The sequence below is a fragment of the Epinephelus fuscoguttatus genome, linkage group LG20 (genome assembly GCF_011397635.1).
Source record: "Epinephelus fuscoguttatus linkage group LG20, E.fuscoguttatus.final_Chr_v1".
NCBI lineage: Eukaryota > Metazoa > Chordata > Actinopteri > Perciformes > Serranidae > Epinephelus > Epinephelus fuscoguttatus.
In genome coordinates, this window is record NC_064771.1 from 34,166,314 (window position 1) to 34,187,124 (window position 20,811).

General features: G+C 42.1%; 1 protein-coding gene across 1 annotated transcript; it reads left to right on the forward strand.

The window, feature by feature from the left end:
• Nucleotides 1–1,852: 1,852 nt before the first annotated feature.
• Nucleotides 1,853–20,166, forward strand: asah2 (N-acylsphingosine amidohydrolase 2). Its single transcript, XM_049564254.1, has 21 exons — nucleotides 1,853–1,890; nucleotides 3,989–4,126; nucleotides 5,793–5,866; nucleotides 7,757–7,900; nucleotides 9,996–10,172; nucleotides 10,816–10,943; nucleotides 11,034–11,111; nucleotides 11,206–11,326; nucleotides 12,534–12,659; nucleotides 12,759–12,845; nucleotides 13,127–13,231; nucleotides 14,012–14,093; nucleotides 14,171–14,286; nucleotides 14,455–14,549; nucleotides 15,794–15,833; nucleotides 15,918–16,016; nucleotides 16,101–16,196; nucleotides 17,496–17,645; nucleotides 17,845–17,901; nucleotides 18,036–18,124; nucleotides 19,832–20,166. Exons 2-21 carry the CDS (start codon nucleotides 4,003–4,005, stop codon nucleotides 20,028–20,030), a joined length of 2,187 nt encoding a protein of 728 aa, XP_049420211.1. The 5' UTR covers nucleotides 1,853–1,890; nucleotides 3,989–4,002; the 3' UTR covers nucleotides 20,031–20,166.
• Nucleotides 20,167–20,811: the final 645 nt, after the last annotated feature.

Genomic DNA, 20,811 nt, shown 5'->3' on the forward strand with positions numbered 1-20,811 from the left:
GGGGGGGCTTTGAGTCTGAACGATGCTGCGCTTTAGCCAATCACAATGGAGGGGGTGCGGCCGAGACGTGCAGGTGTCCCCAGGAGATGTGTACCTACAGAAACAGCAAGCTCCGCGTCCATAGCGATCGCTCCTCCATTTTATTCACAGACCATTTATTGAGTTATTACCTTATTTTTATACAGTCTATGGTTATTACAGACACCGCTAACGGCTTATGTTAACAGCTAACGGTTAGCCCAGCTAATCTACAATAACCATATTAATTATGTGCACACAGAAATAGTAACATTTGTTAAGTCATTGTGTTTATAGACTTTAAAAACATCAGATTAGTCTACACGGTGATATAGTGATGTGAAAAATGTGATATATATATCTATAGCTAAACTCTGCTGGTTTTCTACCCGAAGTATATGTAAACAACACGGCGATTCCCTGGGGGCACCGCCGGAGGTGAAGGGCGTGAGGCCCCTGCACTTCCGTTAGTAGAAAAACTCTGGGCTGTGCCTCCAGAGGTAAAGGGAAAAAAAATTATTATTATTTATTTTTATTTTTTTTACCAATGGATTTCCAGATTGCTAACCATGTGACTTAACTCACGGTGCAAAATGTCTTTGATCACGACATTAAGTGGAACATTAATGTTGTTGCATTGCAACAATTTTAAACTGGGAAACTCCACCAACTTGACCCCAACACACCACAATATGTTTTATCCCTGAGGTCATAGTTTGTGGTGTTGTATCGTATTTGGAGGGGTTTCTAATATTCTGACCTCCTCATGTATGAAAACAGGGAGGACAAAATAATAGAAACAGCCTTCAACGTAATGTAGTCAAGTTCAGCAACAACCTCCAAGGCTGAAAAATGAATTTAATGTCGAAGCACCTGGAGGAAACCCACGCTGACACAGGGAGAACATGTCGGAGCACCTGGAGGAAACCCACGCTGACACAGGGAGAACATGTCGGAGCACCCGGAGGAAACCCACGCTGACACAGGGACAACACGTCGGAGCACTAGGAGGAAACCCACGCTGACACAGGGAGAACATGTCGGAGCACCCGGAGGAAACCCATGCTGACACGGGGAGAACATGCAAACTCTGTGCAGAAGGGCTCCCCCACCTGGGTTCTAACCCCCAAACCAAGAACCCTCTTGCTGTGAGGTGACAATGCTAAGCACTGCACCATTGTGCTGCAGGACGATTGTATTTATGCTTCAAAACTTATCAAAGTGTTCATTTGTGAAGATTATCCTGCTGAACAAAACGTGTAAGAATCGTGAAAATTTGTTTAGCACAGAGATTACTTTCTGCAATCATCCAAAATCCAATAGAAAGATCCCATAGGCTTTGACGAGGTAACCAGGACAACGCTAACTTCTGTGTCGGCCTACAGATATCAGTCACCCCTGCAGCACTCTATAAGAATGAAAGCTACATAACAAAAAATTAGAAGTGAGAGACACAACTGGTGATAGCAGTCACACAAGTGTAGTTCTGTGACAGCTGAGCAAACTCCATTTGATGATGAAGATCATGTGATTTGGTCAAAAGCTCTGGAACAAGTGGACCTTGATTTGAGACTGTTTTATAAGTCGCTGTGCTGTTTTCAAGGTCGAGAATGAACTGTCTGTCTAAAAAACAAAACCGCTTGATAACAGCCTGATGAATTTATTACCTGTATAATCTGTTATCTGCGGTCATTGATCTGTAATCTACAGTCTGAGTGACGCTCAGGTGAGGGACCTTTGGAGTCAGAGGAAAATACCTATAGACTGTTTATCAGTTAGATAACAGCTGAATTGCTCCGCTGGATCTGAGCTGGTACACAGACCAGACACACTCAGCTCAGACACACTTTCTCTTCTGGTTTTAACCTGCAGGTGAGTTTGATTATGTTGTTTCTACTCAGTTTCTGATGATTTCAGGCCTGATTTTCCTCTGTGGTTTCCTGGAGTCCAGGATCTTGGCTCAGTGGAAACAGACCTCAGACCAAAAAAGTATGGAAGTTATTTTTTCATCATGCAGTGATTCATGGCAGCTGGGCAACTGTTTAACACTGCAGTCCTGTCTGACTTCAGGTTTCAGTGGTATAAATTTAAACAGATGTTTCGTGTCTTAATGTGAGGAATGTTATAATATCCTCATCGCTTCACTCAGATCTGATGTTTCACATGCATCATATCGGTCATCATGTGTTAACTGAGTCCATTTGTTTTTTATCCACAACTTTTACACCTCACACAGGAAACACTTTTGGTGGTTTCCTCACCGAATGCTCTCTGATTGGATGCTGCCACAGTTGATGACGTGGTCTCCAACTTAAACGTTACTAAGGGCCCTTTACACCTTCCTGTCAGACTTCTCAGTTCGAACAAAACCAGAATTACAGGTGAAACCTTCCAGGCTGACAGTCCGGACCGAACCTCGGTCCGTTCAAAAGATCAAACAGAATCATGTTTCGATTCGTTTCTAATGTGAAAAGATTTTTTTGGGATGGTTCAGATTTTACATGACAGAAAGCTTCAGGCCAGAGGATGGAGAACAAAGGTGATGATGACAGGATGTAGGGGATGACAAAAGGACAATTACGACTGGACACAAGTGGTGACAAAAGGACATAGAGGATGACAGCAGGAAGTAGGTGATGATGACGAGATGTAGCTGATAGAACAGGGCAAAGCAGATGATGAGAGGACGTAGCTAATGATGAAAGGATGAAGGTGATGTTGACAGGACTTTGGCAATAACAACTGTACATAGGTGATGACAAAAGGACATAGGCAATGAAGACAGAATGTAAGTAATGACAGCAGGACAAAGCTGATGATGACAGGATGAAAGTGATAATGACAGGATGAAGGTGATGATGACAGGATGAAGGTGATAATGAAAGGATGAAGGTGATGATGACAGGGTGAAGGTGATAACAACAGGATGAAGGTGGTAATGACAGGATGAAGGTGATAACAACAGGATGAAGGTGGTAATGACAGGATGAAGGTGATAATGAAAGGATGAAGGTGATAACAGGATGAAGGTGGTAATGACAGGATGAAGGTGATAATGACAGGATGAAGGTGATAATGAAAGGATGAAGGTGATAACAGGATGAAGGTGGTAATGACAGGATGAAGGTGATAATGACAGGGTGAAGATGATAACAACAGGATGAAGCTGATGACAACAGAATAACAACAGGATGAAGGTGGTAATGACAGGATGAAGGTGATAATGAAAGGATGAAGGTGATAACAGGATGAAGGTGATAATGACACGACGGAGGTGATGATGACAGGGTGAAGGTGATGACGACAGGACGGCGGTGATAACAACAGGATGAAGGTGATAATGACAGGATGAAGGTCATGACAACAGGGTGAAGGTGATAATGACAGGATGAAGGTCATGACAACAGGGTGAAGGTGATAACAACAGGATGAAGGTGATAACATAATGAAGGTGATGATGACAGGATGAAGGTGATAACATAATGAAGGTGATGATGACAGGATGACGGTGATGATGACAGGGTGAAGGTGATAATGAAAGGATGAAGGTGATGACGGGAGGACGTTGGCACGTCATATAGGGTTCTTGCTCTATAGTGTGCTCGCATGACTGCAATATGAGACCAAAATGAAGCAGATCTATTATCAGCAGTGAAACAAAAACTCAAACCCTGGTTGGTGTGAAAGGTCCCTGAGGCACATCTTACATTTGGCTGGTGCAACACAAGTTAGTAGCTTGGGAGTTTGAAACTGGACGATACTTACTACGACATTAGGAAGGACTTAAAATTTAAACTTTGCCAAGGAACGATGAACAGCTGGTACAACCTAGTCTCCAGGGTCGAATCGGTTTTCTTCATGTTCTGGTTCCGGTTTCATTATCCAGGACACTCCTGAGTGTCTGTGTTGATGATGATTGACAGAATAAATCTGAAATGACCTCACAACTCACTCAGTGTTTTCCCTCCAGTGCTGACAGACAGTATGGCGGGCAGGAAGACGGTGTGTTGTGGTGTTACCCCTCTGGTGGCAACGCTGGGTGCCCTGTTCATCCTCATAATAGCTGTGGGTGTGACACTGATCACACTGATGGTTACCTGGAAAACAGGTGAGAACACGTACACACAGTAGAGTACTAAATGTTGTTTGATAAAAACTACAGTGATCAGCTGTTTTAGGAAATTACTGAGCCTTTAAAAAAAGGACTATATATCTGTGTTTTTGATGAGTTAAGTCGAACAGCTACTGTATATAAAATGTGTCAAAACAACAATGTGCTCAGCTTCCTAGTTGTGTCAGGTGTTTGTCTCATACCTGCTTTCAGGCGAGCTAAACAGATGACGACAGCGCTGCGACGATGAAGTCCGGAATCAGTCAGTAAACACTGCAAGACTGCTACGGATGAACACCAGTTGTTTGAAACGGCTTTGGCCGCTACAATGAACGAGTTAGACTTGGCTTTTTCTCTAAAAGAGGAACAGAAGAGGGCGCTCAAATCTTTCCTTTGCAAGAAGGACGTTTTTGCTGTTTTGCCGACCAGATACGGCAAGAGTCTAATCTACCAGTTAGCTCCGCTGGTTGCGCTCTGGATACGTCACCCCGTGTATTGTTCTGATTGGTTGTAGTGTTATCCAATTGCGTGCAGTGATATTTTCAAATGCATGCTTGGTGCCGCCCCTCGAGTTGGGCCATTTGCATTACTCATAGCCAGACCCTAAATCTTTCTAGATTTGAGTCTGGATTTCCAGGCTAGCTACATGTCCCTCCAAATGCAGATTTCTTTAGAGACACACTCCGGACCAAATGTTAGGAGAAAACATTGTCAAGTTGACTTCACAAGCCACAAAAGAAACACGGAAATGTATTTTCTTTGATAATAAAGATTTAAAAATTATGATAACCATTCTTTTATCCTAGTTTAAAGTCATTTCAGTGGATTAAGGCCTTTTTAAAAAACAACAACAAAAAAACAAGCATAACAAAAGAAAGTGCTCGTATGTCTTGGTAGCTAACTAGTCAAATAGCTAACGTTACATTGTCCATCTTTGATGGAATATGACACCTGAAATTTCCAACCGCAAAACTGCTGCAGGTGTTTCTGCAGAACTAACAACTGACTGACAGGGTACATAGAAGCATAGGTTGCTAACGTTAGTCTGCAGACCACTGCTAATGGTCCGGTAATGATGCAGTGTTCTTTTTTATTCGATGACTTGTCTAAATCTATTGATAGCATGAAGCTAGCATCCTGACAACTCAAAAGGCTGCCTGTAGCCCACGCAAATGAAATAACCTCTGCAGAAGATGTCATTTTTACAGTGTCCAACACTCCTTGTGTCTGTTTATGTAAATGTCAGCATATCAATGACGTACCAGGGTCTTTAAGGGTTGTCCCATTAAATAAGAGAAGTCTCAAGCATTACCCCTTGTAACTCTGCTCTGAGGAACATGGTGGCACTTGAAAACCAGGGATGGGGGTAAAATATGAAATGCCATTGGGTCTGAGTGTTACTTGACTCAACTCAGGAATTGATACGACTGCTAGATGGGTTGACAAAACATTGACGGTGATAGATTATCTCTCTGCAACAAGTTCCAAGTCACTTGTGTTAGATTTGACTAAAAATTAAAAGAAAGGAAATGACTCTAAAAACTGATGATTATTTGGAAAACGATCGTGAAGAATGTGAAGTATGCAAATTTGTAGTGAACTAAAAAGAGCATCAGTATAGTCTTTAAAAACTAACAGCTACCCTTCTCTGTTGTCTTGTCAGGTCCTCAACATAAACCCTACCTGATCGGAGTGGGCCGGGCCGACTGCACCGGGCCTCCAGCCGATATCCCTCTGGTCAGTACCAAAAAACCACACACCAGACTCTCATGCTGCCTTCAAGGCCTCCTGTCTCACTGCTTCACATGAGAAGGTCCCCATTTACAGATGATAATGACTGCTAGATGTCCACATAGAGACAATAAGGATTCCCAGGTGTCCATAAAGAAATGATAACGACTCTCAGGTGTCCCTGTAGAGACGAGAATGACTGGAACATACCTGAGACACTTGAGCCTCCTGGTGGTGTAAGGTATTTTTGACCACAGTAGCCAGACTGGGGTGTAACGTAGCAACAATAGCTTAAAAACCAAACTCGTCATAGGTTGTTACTGGACTCATTCCAGATTTGAGATGAACGGTATGTCATAGTACCCCTGTGTACCCTTGTCCAGTCCCTGGTTCTAACAGTCTCTTAAATGTGACCCTAACTGGACCTGATTCTCAGCACCACATCAGACAAACTCTGCATCCCCAGAAGCTACCTGACCTTGAAGCTTGACATTTTTGATGCGGTGGTACCAGAACTCAGCAGGAGGCACGGCTGCAGCTTGACTCAAGTTGAGACTCTTCCATACCCTCAAGATCTCAAGGCACAGTTTTGGGGACCTCTGAATAATTTCTCTGCTCTTTGCAGATGATGTGGTTTTGTTGCTTTCATCAGAGCGTGACCTCCGACACACCCTGGAGTAGATTACAGTTGAGTGTGAAGCAGTCAGGATGAGTGATAACAGATAAGAGAGATAAAGGATAAGAGACACTTTATTGTCGTCCATCCATATACAGTGCAGTTCAGTACGCAGAGGAACAAAACTGTGTTTCTCTGGTCCTGGCGCAAAACAATTATTGTAAATGTATCATTAGTTATAACTAGAGCAGTGACCATGAAGCATTTGATCGCTATCACAAACACATTGATGTCCAGTATTTGGGTTTAAGGAAAGAGTGTTAACCAACTGGTGCCCATGTGGAGACGATAACGACTCTCAGGTGTCCATACAGAGACAGTAACAACTCTTAGGTGTTCACGTAGAGATGGTAATGACTCTCAGCTGTCAAATTCAGGTAGTGTAAATAAAATGTAAACAAATGTAATGTGCAATAAACAACAGTCAAACAGTTCCCTGAAGATTTCTCTGTAGAAAGATGGAAGAAGTCCAAGTAACCTTACTACAGAAATATCCTCAGGAACTGCTGAAGTGTCGGTACCTCCAGTCTGAGGACACACTTCTCTGACAGATAACGGTGGGTTTCTTCCCTTACCGCCCTAAAGGAAGGAATTCCTGTATTTCATGGTCTTGTTCATGATTGAGGGTGAAATGGAGCTGGAGACGGACAGGTGGACTGGAAAGACGTCGGCAGTAATGTGGACGCCGCATCAGATTGAGAGAGCTGAGTGCATTAAAGAGTCAATCTACGTTCCAACTCTCACCTGTGGTCATGAGCTTTGGGTGGTGACAGAAGAAAGAAGGTTGTAGATACGAGTCCAGCCTTAGGGATGGTGGGAAGAGCTCACACATCCAGGGGGGAGCCCAGGGTAGAGTGTCCACAGGGGTCAGCTGCTGAGGTGTTTAGGCGTTTGATCAGGATCCTTGTGGGTGCCTTCATTCAGTTTTCTGGGCATGTCCAACTGGTAGGAGACCCAGGGGCAGATCTAGAACATGCTGGAGGGATTATATACCTCAGATCTCTGGAGGAGTAGCTGGAAAAAAATTGCTTGTAGAGGGACGTTTGAACCACCTTGTGTAGCCTTCAAGACCTGGTCCTGGATAAGTGGAAGAAAGTGGATGGATGGTCAATAAATAATAAACAACACTGACAAAGATGATTAGCAAGTCAAGTAAAAAGTGGATTCATGTTTGTATTTTTTTTTTTTTTTTGATATAATGTAATTGTGTTTGTGTTCAGATGGGTTATGCGAAGTCTCAGCAGATGGCTGCAGGCATACACACTCGCCTATACAGCCGAGCCTTCATCATCGACGACGGGAGGCGGAGAGTCGTGTTCGTCACCGTAGATGTGGGAATGATATCGCAGAGGCTACGACTGGAGGTGAACACACACACACACACACACACACACACACATTATAAAAGTTTACCATGATATTGAAATAATCCATTACTGGTAAAAGTCCAGCATGTAAAACATTTTTTTCAGTGCAAGTACAGAAGTATAAACAGCTACATTTACTTATCAATTGTACAGTAAAAGTAGCATTTCAGTGTTACATTAATATATGAACTATTATTCTTTCTTAATGATGAATAAATATTAATAATGTGAAACTACTAATAATAACAGCACTTTTCAAAACAAAGCTACAAAGTACGTCACATGTTTGAACCAGAGAAGACATGTTGGAAATAATGATAATCCAACACCTCAAATACTGACATGTGGTCAGTGGCTCGTCACGTCAAAACATGACGCGCTAGGCTGGATCTGAAACCAACTGCAGTCGCATGACACACTGGGTGCGTTTACATGGACAGTTTAATTCCCTTTTCATTCAGAATGAAAGTTCATTCCTATCAAAAGTGATCTTGTAAACACCTAATTAGGAATGAAAATGGCCAATGCGATTGAAAATTCAATCCGATGTAAGGGGCTGGAATATTCTGTTTCTAATTCCGAATGAAAGAATTTCTCTCACTCATTCCTCTTTAAGTTCATTCCAGTCTTTCTGCGCATGCTCGTTTCCTTGCCATTCTGGCGCGATGACGTATATCGCGCGCATAGCAACGGGCTGAGATAGAGCAGTCGGACTCGTTGCACTCAGTGGTTTCCATTCGCCAAAGCACGGTCATCTACCTCCCTTCTTCGACCTTCTACCTCCCTTCTCCTCCTCAACAGACGAAGCATTAGCAGAACAAGGTTGTTGTCGTACTGCTGCTTCAAGAATATAAGCAAAACAAGCCAGGAAAAGGGACTAAGAACGGCATCGTCAAGCATCTTGTTATCCGGAGTGAGGACTACAGTGTTTTCTTCTGGTAAACGTAAACACGTAACATCCACCCCGCCCCCTATCCAATCAGAAACCTTCCCTGCCCCAAACCTTGTGCAGACCCGAATACAGGCGATTAAAAGGCGATTAAACTGATCTCCTGTGTAAACCCTCATTCAGAATAAATATTTCCCATGTAAACTACCTGGAAAAACTTTTATTCCGATTAATTTCATTTAGATTTATTTCATGCTGAATGAGAAGCCATCATGTAACCGTAGCCAATGTTTGGGTTAAACATGAGCATGTTACAGTCCTGGAGGATTATTAATGTGCACCTCCTCCTGTACTGCCTTAATACGCACATTCAGCACATCCAATGCATCAAAACATTGTTTTCTAGTTGGAGCCGCGCCTCATTTTCAAACTGTATGGTTTGACTAAAATGAACAATGACAGCAATATAGTCCACGGTGAGCAGCGCTAAAATCAACCTGCGTAGTTGTCCCTCCATTGTGACATTAGAAAGTGTCACATTTATCTTGCAAGTGTACTCTTCTTCAACGTTTGCTTTACTTCCTGGATTTTTCCCACATGGAAATTCTGGCCAATCAAGAGCAGCTTTCTCACACAAGGCATTTAATCTGGTCCTCTTGTAAATGCTGCCGTGAGAACACGAACCGACTCTAGGCAATTATACAACTTTGGAACAACATGAGTCCCTGATTCAGACCAAAGGAGACGACTCTAGGTCTGACAGCAGCCTTAAAATAACATTGTTACTGACGTAATATAACATCTATCTACGCTGTTATTAAAACAACATGATTGACTTTCGTACAGGTCATGAACAGCAGTCTCCCAGGTGTCCGGAGTTTGTTTGACCCATCCACCTCCACCGCCAACCTACCCGATATGGACTCTCTTGCTCTTTTTACGTACAGTACATGCCCATATCAACAAATACTGCTGCCTGGGTCATCTTATATTGCTGCTTGAGGGTGGCACCTCTGTTTATTGGGGTCTGACGCCAACAGGCCACTGACTAAGCATTAATAAAGAGCTTTTTTTAAAAAAGTACAAGGTTTGAGAGATTATTTAAAAGATGTTCGATTCAGCAAAATAAGGATAAAAATAAAAAATAAAAAAATGAGAATAAGGAATTATGTATAAAACAAAACTGTGTGTTTGTGCATGCAGGTTCTACAGGCGCTGCAGGAGAAGTATGGAGATCTGTACCGTCAGGATAACGTGGTTCTGAGTGGGACTCACACTCACTGTGGACTGGGCGGATATTTCCAGTACACACTGTTTATGCTCAGCAGTAAAGGTTACATCAAGGAGTCCGTCAAGCCTCTGGTCAACGGCATCGTCAAGGTGTGTGTGTGATTTATTGATCGCTTCATTTCAGCACCTTACACACAGTCAGACGCAACATACAGCTGCAGAGGTGGAATAAAACAACATACTTAACAATTATTAAACCTTGTTTCCAGTACATAGACATAGCCTGATCCATTGAAACCCTGTTTTCAGAGTATAGACATTCCCAATCATAACCATTTAAGAATATCAAACGTTGTTTTCAGAATATAGACACGGCCTGATGTAACCTTGAGTTGTATTTATAAATGTAAAACCCTTTTATCTCCAGAGCATAGACATAGCCCAACATAATACTGTAGACTACTTCTGAAAGTAAAACTGTTTCCAGAGCATAGATACAATATACTATATATAGTACCTTAGTATATCATACTATAGTATGTACTATGTAATAATAATTTAAATCTTTGTGTCCAGAGCATAGACACAACCCAACATAACATAAAACTGTACTTCTTAAAGTACAACCTTGTTTCCAGGGTATAGATATAATATGTAAGATATAATATATTGCTGTAGTATGTAATACTATAGTATATACTATGTATTATTAATTTAAACATTTGTTTCCAGAGCAGAGACATAACCCAGTACATTTTAAAGCTGTATTCTGAAACTATGACCTTGTTCCCAGAGTATAGACGTAGCCCATGGTAACATGAAGCCAGGCAGGATTTACAGGAGCAGAGGAGAGCTGGACGACAGCAGCATCAACAGAAGTCCTCACTCCTACCTGAACAACCCTGAGGACGAGAGACAGAGGTACATAACGACAAGACAGAGAGACACAGAGGGAATTATTAGATTAACGGTAAACTAAATAATCAATGAGTGTTGTTATCGATCCTTCAGGTATAAGTGGAACACAGATAAACAGGTGGTGGTGCTGAAGTTCACTGATCTGGATGGAGGTGGGATCGGTATGCTCAGGTGAAAACACACAGCATCCTCCTGTAATTAAAGAATAACAATGTTACAGTGATTAAGTCTGACTACGACTATGACTCCGTCCCTACCCCGACAGCTGGTTTGCCGTCCACGCCGTCAGCATGAACTACACTAACCGCATGGTGAGCAGCGACAACATGGGCTACGCCTCCTACCTCCTGGAGCAGGACAAGAACCCTGGAGAGCTACCTGGACAGGTGACAGGGCCCCACTGATGTGATGAGGTCATTCTGGAATCAGCTGTTGATGTTTGTCTTATTCAGCTGTTGCTCTGACGGATCTTTTACCTTTTTCCCACACTTGTGCTGGCTTGTTTTGTTTTGACTCAAAGAATCAGCCAAGCGCGGCGAGGTTTGTGTCTCCATTGCCACCTGTTTGATGGTGTGTCTATGACTGATGTAGCCTACATCTTCTCTTGAGGGATGACATTTAAAAGCAGCGGGCTGTGTGTTTGGATTACATGAACAGAATTAATGACGTGGTGAACAATAATTCATCATCATGAGACTCAAATCTGTCAAACATGGATTTGTCTTATTGTCCCTGGTTAAACCTTGTGGAGATGTCCACATATAATATACAATTTAAGGTGGAAGTAACAGACAACTTTTTAACTAGCTAGCTAGCTAACGATGTCCGTTTATTAACTCCATAATCACAACAGAATATAGAAACTTTGACTGCTGCTCATTTTAGAAAGGACACCACAAGAAACATGTTCTTTGTTTTAGATTAATAAACAGATGATGGATCATCATTTGTCTCGAGCTGTCAGTGATCAGCTCTAGGGAGCTCGCTAGCTACATTAGCTACATCGCTAATGTTAGCGAACCTTTCATTTTCCCTGTCTGGATGCAGATGAACCGATCTGAACACACACTATAGGTTTTCTTGCGTGTCCTTTCTAAAGTGAACAGTGGTGGAAGTTATTATATTTTGTTATGATCAAGGCTTAATAAGCACACAGTGTTAGCTAGCTAGCGTGCTAGCACGTTGATAAGTTGTACTTACATATTAAATTAAATTATATGAACACATCTCCACAAATATTAATCAAAGACAATAAGCCAAATCCATGCTTAACAAATGTGGGTTTTAACAGTTCTTATGATAATTTATCTTTCACCATGTAAATAATTAAGTAATTAAAGTAAGTATAACACACCCTCCTCTGTTGGGCGTCCAGCAGCGATGAGCCTAAATACCGAGATTCTAATTAAATGAAGACCAAATTTTTTTCCCACTACACATAGATCATAAACTCATGGATATAGAAACTCAACTCCAGAGATGGACCGTGTCTGGTGCAGCTCGGCGCGGCATGGAAAAATAGTATTTCTCTCTTTGATGTGCAATGTGTGTGTGTGTGTGTGTGTGTGTGTGTGTGTGTGTGTTCACTCTCAGGGAGGCTTCGTTGCTGGTTTCTCCTCCAGTAACCTCGGTGACGTCAGTCCGAACACCAAAGGGCCTCACTGTATGAACACCGGGCTGCCCTGTGACTACCTGAACAGCTCCTGTCCTGTAGGCGGGGTAAGCGCGCACACACACACACACACACACACACACACACACACACACACACATTCAGTACTATCACCAGATGGTAAACAGGAAGTGTGTGTCTGTCAGACTATGATGTGCAAGGCGTCTGGACCTGGGGAAGACATGTTTGACAGCACGAGGATCATTGGACACAACATCTATAGGACGGCCAAGGTACCTGTCTGTCAGTCTCATCAATAATTAGTAAAACTACTGAATTTAGATAAAAATTAATGAATGTAATCAATGAAAAGTCCTCACAAGTGTGAGTAATTTTACCACAGTGCTTTGTGGGGACTTACATTCCTTATAGGGACAAAAACCCATGTCCCCACAAGGTGTACTTTTTACTCTAAGGTGAGGACCTGGTTTTTGGTCATGGTTGAATCAAAAATGAATCCAGTGTCTTCACAGCTGGTAAAATGTCTTAATGTGTGTGTTGCTGTCCCCTGTAGGAGCTGTATGCTAACGCAACTGAAGAGGTGACCGGCTTCGTTCACTCGGCCCATCAGTGGGTCAACATGGCGAATGTCACTCTTCAGATCAACGACACACACACGGTCAGCAAACATATCATTCAAAACAGGTTTCAGCCACACTCCCAAACTTTTTAAAACCATTTCCCAAACTGTACCTCAATCTGTAAGTGTGTCACATGACCAAAAACAGCCAACTGAGAGGCATACCAGGGGTGGAAATGAAGAATAATCTATTCTTTTAGCTCTTTAATGTAATTACATAGTTTTCACTCATCAATAAAATACCATACATATTCAATTTTTTGAGTGCAGATTGTTTTACACATCAAGTTTATTTAATTTATATAGCGCCAAGTCATAACAAAAGTTATCTCTCCGGGACCGCCAGTGTTACTGGAATAAGTAAACACTGACGAGACCAACGGGACCAGACTGGCCAACGCGTATGCTCTCACTCAGTGGATAGATGATGTCACAGGAAGCCAATCTTACAAAGGAGGACGACACTTGTTTGTTTTGCTGTGGAAGCTAATGTTAGCTAATGTGCTAAAAAGTTAGCGTTACAGCATGTGAGCATTTTTGATGATGGCCTCCGTCCAGTCCTTTGGTCTTATCACATTTAACCATAGTTGTCTTTGTTTTTGTTGACGGGCAGTGGCGGCTGGTTTTGAGCCATTACTCCTTCTATTCTGGCTCCCAATAACACAACAAGACAAACACGTTTTAAGACGTTTTGGCTCTCTGCTGGTGTGATCAAGGACGCACAGACATCTGAGATTTAACTCTTTTTTTACTGGGTTCATGTTTGTTTGTCTCTCAACAGACATCAATATTTGTGTGTAATATATCTCTGTGTATCAGGTCAGCACATGTAAACCAGCTCTGGGTCACAGTTTTGCAGCAGGAACGACAGATGGAGGAGGAGACCTCAACTTCACTCAAGGTGACTCCACTGTGGTTTTGTCAGACTGCTTTTATTAGTTTGAATCCCTGTAAACCTGACACTCCCTCTCTCTGTAGGCGCTGTGGAGGGCGACCCATTCTGGGACGGCATCATAGGCGGTCTCCTGGGTAAGCCGTCCAATGAGACGCAGGAGTGTCATCATCCCAAACCGATCCTGTTCAACACGGGGGAGGTGAGGACGAGCTTTACAACGGATGAAACTGTGATGTGATGGTGTTGAATGATGTGAAGTTTATGGTGTGTTATTTGTTAATGCACAACTGTTTTATGTTGTGTGCGTCTGTGTGTGTGTGTGTGTGTGTGTGTGTGTGTGTGTGTGTGTGTGTGTTTGTCTGTGCAGATGAACTGGCCTCTGCCGTGGCATCCTCAGATCGTCGACGTTCAAATCCTCACCATTGGCTCTGTAGCTGTCGTCGCTGTCCCTGGAGAGATGACGTAACAGCCTTTTACTAATACTACAATGTTAATACATCATACTAAGAAAAAATACATAATGGTACTAATACAAATACCCACTACATATTATAATACATAATAGTAGTAATTAAAATGTATAATAGTACCACTAAATACACTGAATTATAATACATAATACTACTGATAAAAATACACAATACAATTTAAAATACACACTGTGAATGGTAGTACATAATACTACTGTTGAAAATACATCAAAGGAATAATAATACATACTGTAATACAACTCAAATCTATTTCTCACTTGGCGAGTGTATTGCTGAGGACCAAAAGACACCCAATGTTAAAAACTGGACATGTACACGTTCAATATCAGTCAATTTAGATTTAACAAGTGAACAACTCTGTTGCTCTTTGCCACGGTGGGGGCGGGGCTTCAGGGCTCTGCAGAGAGTCAAACATGTCTCACTCAATCTATTTAACCTGTTTTTGACCACGAGTAGCCGTGACTTGGCTGTGTCTTTCTTTGCCACACTAACTCATAACTAGGGCTATCAAGTGATTAAAAAAATATTCTAATTAATTACATGTTCTGTGATAAATTAGCCTAACTTAATCGCATACATCAACTTATAACCACAGTGCTTATGCCAAAGTGACTAATACACTTATTTGGAAAATAAAAATTTAATAAGTGTTTTTTAATCAGTGTTTTTAACTGAGAGTAGCCGTGACTTGATTTAGTAATTTAGAGGTAAATGTAGTAGTACAGTGATTTAGTTATTGAGTCCCTTGGGGGCCTTTTGTAAGTTATTTCGGGGTACAATGAGTCTGAATAACATAATTCAATATCTAAACATCATAATATATCTAGAAGTGTTTGGGGCCGGGGTGTTTTGTTCAGGACCAAAGGAAACAGTGCTGAGTATGATGTTGTCTGTATTGCAAGCAGTAATACCACCGACCACCTAGTCCATTTCAAACAGGCATGTTTTGAATGGGAACTGCACTAATACAACAAATTAAAATACATAATACTACTGATGATACATGATACTAGTATACAAAAATAAGATTACAATTACACGGCTGGTAATGTAACTGATAATCAGTGCATTAATCACACTCATTATTAGTTTCAGTTTTCTAATCACACTGGCAATACACTGGTAACCATGAGAACCCTTCCCCCACTACCTGCCACCCCTCATGACATCCCTTCTCACCCCCTCACCTTGTTTCTTTGCTCTGCACACTCACAGCACCATGTCAGGGAGGAGGTTAAGAGAAGCCGTCAAACAGGTGAGACACAACAAGGACACAAACATCAGCACCACTTAACACCTGAAACACGTCATGTGATGATACTGTGTGTGTGTGAGATAGGAGCTCGAGTCGGAGGGGGCATTCCAGGACTCGGAGGTGGTTATTGCAGGCCTGAGTAACGTGTACACTCACTACATCACCACCTATGAAGAGTACCAGGTAGGCGGCAGCTGAGGCTCATGGGTAACGTAGTGTAAATGATTCACGTCAACTGTTGTTATATCTCTGAACTGTTTTTTTCAGGTGCAGCGGTATGAAGGAGCCTCCACCATCTATGGTCCGCACACGCTCAGTGCCTACCTGCACAAGTACCGAGGCCTGGCCAGAGCCATCGCACAGGTGAGACCAGCCGGATTACACCTTTAATGATTAGCACTGATACAAGCCTTTTACTGGAAGGAGTGGATGAAAAACACTCTTCTTACACTAGGTTTCTACTGTGTTACTGATTGCTGTAATTTGCATCACAATCCGCACTCCTACTTGGACTCATAACTTAGTCAAATCTGAACACACAGACTAAAGGCCTAAAGGCTCTCTAAAAGTCATGAAACTTTGGGCACACATCACGTCTGGTGAAAAACTTGATATTTTAGGGGTCTCATGCTTGGGCGCAAAAAATCGCTCAGTAGCGCCCCCAACAAAATTTCAACGAAGCAGCCCTGGAAGTTAGTTTCACCTACATGTACGAAGATTGGTAGGCACATGTGACGTCGTATGACATACAAAAAAGTCTCTTGGAGCCATACCCTAAACCCGGACTCAGCCATTTTGAATCTACTGGGCAATTTTGGTGCATTTTTGGCCATTTCCATGGGATGCAGTTTGACGAACTCCTCCTACGATTAGATTCAATTGACTTCAAAATTGGTGTGTACCATTTTAAGGCATTGGACATCAAAAGTTGCTTAAAGCTTGAGTTTTCGTCAAACTGTGCAACCATGGGAAGGCGTCAAACTTCCATGTTTTACCACCACACAGGAAGTGGTTTATTACTCAAGCACACATTGTCCAGTCTGCCCCAAACACGTATTATAAGGCTCATGTAAATTAGGTGTAATGGTGATGGCGCCACCTTCTGGCAACAGGAAGGACGTCTTTTCAGACACTTATCTTCTGGAGTCTACAATTGATGGACAGAAATTTGATGAATAATTGTCTTCTCCAGTACTACGGAGTGGAAACAGGAAGTAGCACAAAATGTAAAATAGGTCATTCCAGCTCCCAGACTCGAAGGATATGCCATCTCACTCCTGCATCCACGATCTGACTTTCACAGAAATGAACTGCTACATCAGCCGGCCTCCTGCCAGCGTGCCCGAGTTGCGCAGAGGTGCGAGGGCCCGTTCATCGCTGCTTGACATTAATTTTTCAAATTAATGTCATTAACACTTTCCAACAATGTCACTTTCTCTTTTGTCCATTGTGAACAAACGTCAATAAATCCACTTAGAAGTTATAGAAACACAGACACTGCAGAACCTTCCTGAGAATTATCACATTTTTAAGTGTTCTTTAGGATCAAAGTAATCCAGAGATAGTTGTCTGAACATCCACGGGTATACTGCAAACAGGAGCTGCTAACAGCTAATTCAGCATACAGCTGTCCTACATGTGTCATTGTTTTTATGTCTTCAGGACAGAGTGTCGGACCTTCCGACCGGCCCTCAGCCTCCCTTCTTTCAGAAGAATCTCTTCAATCTGCTGACTGATGCACCCATTGACAAAAAACCAAAGAACAGCAGATTTGGAGATGTCCTGCAGCAGGTTTACCCCGTCTACAGACAGGTAGGACATTCATAATTACATCTTCTGTGGCATCCCTCAGGGCTCAATACTCGGCCCAATTTGTTTCAGTGTGAATATGCTGCTGCCCTTTGCTCATTTTGCTCTATCAGTTTAAACTAAATTGGTTTTCTACCATCGTTATGCCGACAACACCCTGCTGTTTTTATATGAACATCAAGTATTTTAATGTGTGTTTCAGGGTGATGTTGTCTCCGTTACGTTCGTTGCAGGAAACCCCAGGAATTCAGGAGACATCGTAAGGACCAGAAACTGCTTTATCTTTACTCCTTAGTTTTGTATTTGTTTAGATGATTCTCAGTCTCTTTGTTACCTTCTTTGTTTCTTGCTTTCTGTTTTCTCTAACCTCCTTTGTGTTTTCATCCGTTACAGAGAGACAAAACTTTTGTTACTGTGGAGATTTATGACAACAGAACAGACACCTGGAAGGTCGTCCACACTGATGCATCATGGGAGACTAGGTAAGTTAGTGCGTGGTAGATGAGTACTCTATGTGAAGGCCAGGTGTGGAAGAAGTTTTCAGATCCTTTACATAAAGGAGCAGTGTGTTGGATTATGTGGCATCTTGTGGTAAGAACTGCGGATTGCAACCAGCTGAAACTTCTTTCATGTGCCAAGTATGAACTCCTGGTAAGAATTCCTTCAGTGGTCATTCTTAAGGAGGTTTTTATCGGGCACCAAAAAATCTGCAAAGGTCTCTTTCTCTCCAGATCAAACAGACCAGCTGATTTAAACCAGTAAAAACACTTAATATTGCAGTGACACATTGAGAATCTGTGTTTCTAGGATGCCGTTCTGCTTGTGGAGGGGCTACGAACTACGGGAGCAGATGCAAAAAAATGCGAATGGCTCTATCTAGAACCAGTGTTTAGTTTGTCTGTTCTGGGCTACTGTAGAAACATGGCGATGCAACATGGCGATTTACACAGAAAGAAAAACATTTATTCTATTTCATTTCTGCCAATTTTTAACCTAAATCCTACACACTTAACCCTTCAGTAGATGTACTAATACTACACTGTAAAAGTACCATGTTACAGTAAAAGTCCTGCATTGAAAATGCTAGAAGCTCAACCCTGATTCCAAGTAGTTGGAATGTTGTGTAAAGTCCAGTTCAGACCAAAGACTCGCGACGAGAAGAAACCATTTTATAATGCTGCAGAGAAAAGTGTCAGCTGTGTGAACTGGCCAGTCTGAGCTCGACTCAAGCCGGCTCATGGTGTCACTTGACACTCAGCTGGTCAAATGGCCGGCGGCTGGTTTTAAAGCACGTCACCTGTTTCAACAGCCAGTCAGCTTGTAGTGAAGTCCCCTGCTTGCTGCGGCAAGTGTTCCGTCCCCGCTGAGCCCTCTGTTTACATCCTCACGATGTGCTGGTGTCGGATGGTGGGTCGCTGCTGCTGGCTGTATGTGCTTATGCCCCCCAACACGCACACATTCTCACTGACTGATGAATTGGCGCTGCTTATTTATATTATTGTGGCGTATTAATTATGAATACAGTCCACCTGATGCTGGTTTTGTTTCATCACTGTAGCCAGTGTCTCACTATCACGATCCTCATTCAGATTTTAAAGAAGCTACAAATTATATTCAGCCACAAAATAAGTCTGAAAAGCTGCAAATGAGATCAGAAGTACAGAGAGTTGTTGACTAGAGATGATACACCATCTCATGGTGGTCACTTCCTGTGAATCGGCAGCTTTTTACAACATTACAGAACAGTGCATTGCAGGTTGCCTGTTTCAACACAAATCTTTGGTCTGAACTGGGCTTAAAACATAAATAAAACAGAACACATTGGTCTGCAAATCCTTTTTTGACATATATTAAATTCAATACAGTACAGAGACAAAATATTTAATGATATTTAATGACCACTTTGTTTTTCTGCAATATGTTTCAAAAGAAGTTGAGACAGGGTCATATTTACCATTGTGTTCCATCACCTTTTCTTTGGACGAGAAGAAGCTTTATTGTCATTGTACACATGATACAATGAAACTTTGTTTGGCAGCAATTCCTGTAGCAGCTATCGTATATCGAGTATATCAACACTTTGTCAAAATGTGTGATCTTATAACTGGTCAGTATGGTAATTTTACCTGGCTGACACTAACCTTTAACTCCAGTTGTCATCAAGGACTTTAAATAACGTCTCTCCACAGGTTTCACTGGCTGAAGGGTTCAAACCAGCAGAGTAACTCCACCATCGAGTGGCACATTTCCCCGTCGGCCCCCAGCGGCTACTACAGGATCAAACACTTCGGACACTACAAACAGCGGAAAAATCTGAAACCCGTCATCACACCGTACGAAGGCACGTCAGACGTCTTCAGAGTCACTGCCAGCTTTTACTTTCAGTGAGATCATCAGTACCTGCAAGGTCCCAACTGATCATGGAGAAACTCACAGAAAGCCCCCAGAACTTTATGGAACAACTCTGGTCTCTTTTTGTTTCCACAACCTGAAACGAAACACACTCATAAGCTCATGATACAAACAACACAACAGGAAACTGTGGAAATAAAACAGCTATCATACCTCATGAGTCCCAGTGCTTGAATTCATTAATTAAGGCAAAACATTTTTCTCCAGTCAAATTTAAATATACTGAGTCTAAAAATGCAAATGTTTGGGCACCTCTGGTCAAAATTTTACTTACTGTGAACAGTTAACTAAGTAGAAGATGAACTGATCTCCAAAAGACATGAAGTTAAAGATGAAACATGCTTTTCAACATTTTAGATAAGTGTATTATTTATTTATTTTTAAATACAATTTTAGAGTAAAAAAAGAAAGAAAAGGAGCACCGTCCAAAAGTTTGGGAACCTCAAGACATTTGAGCTGTGAGACAACTTTTGAATGAAAGGAAAAGAGGGCAATGATCCGTAACACACCTCCAAATCCACAATGGACGACCTCAAGAGGAGCAAGCTGAAGGTTAGGCCACGCCCCTCACAGTCCCCCGACCTAAACATCATTAAACATCTGTGGATAGAGCTCAAAAAGCAGAGCATGAAGACGACCCAAGAGGAAATCCTCCAAACAAGAACTCAAAGACTCTGAGCTGGATACAAACAGGGTTTAGAAGAAGGGGGTACTACTGAGCACTGACCATGCAGGGGCCCACACCTTTTTTTTTGTT

Coding starts and splice junctions, on each gene's coding strand:
- asah2 (XM_049564254.1), top strand. CDS start 4,003: ATGGCGGGCAGGAAGACGGTGTGTTGTGGTGTTACCCCTCTGGTGGCA. Junction 14,550..15,793: donor GCTGTCCCTGGAGAGATGAC/GTAACAGCCTTT, acceptor GCACACTCACAG/CACCATGTCAGGGAGGAGGT. Junction 16,197..17,495: donor TGGCCAGAGCCATCGCACAG/GTGAGACCAGCC, acceptor TTATGTCTTCAG/GACAGAGTGTCGGACCTTCC.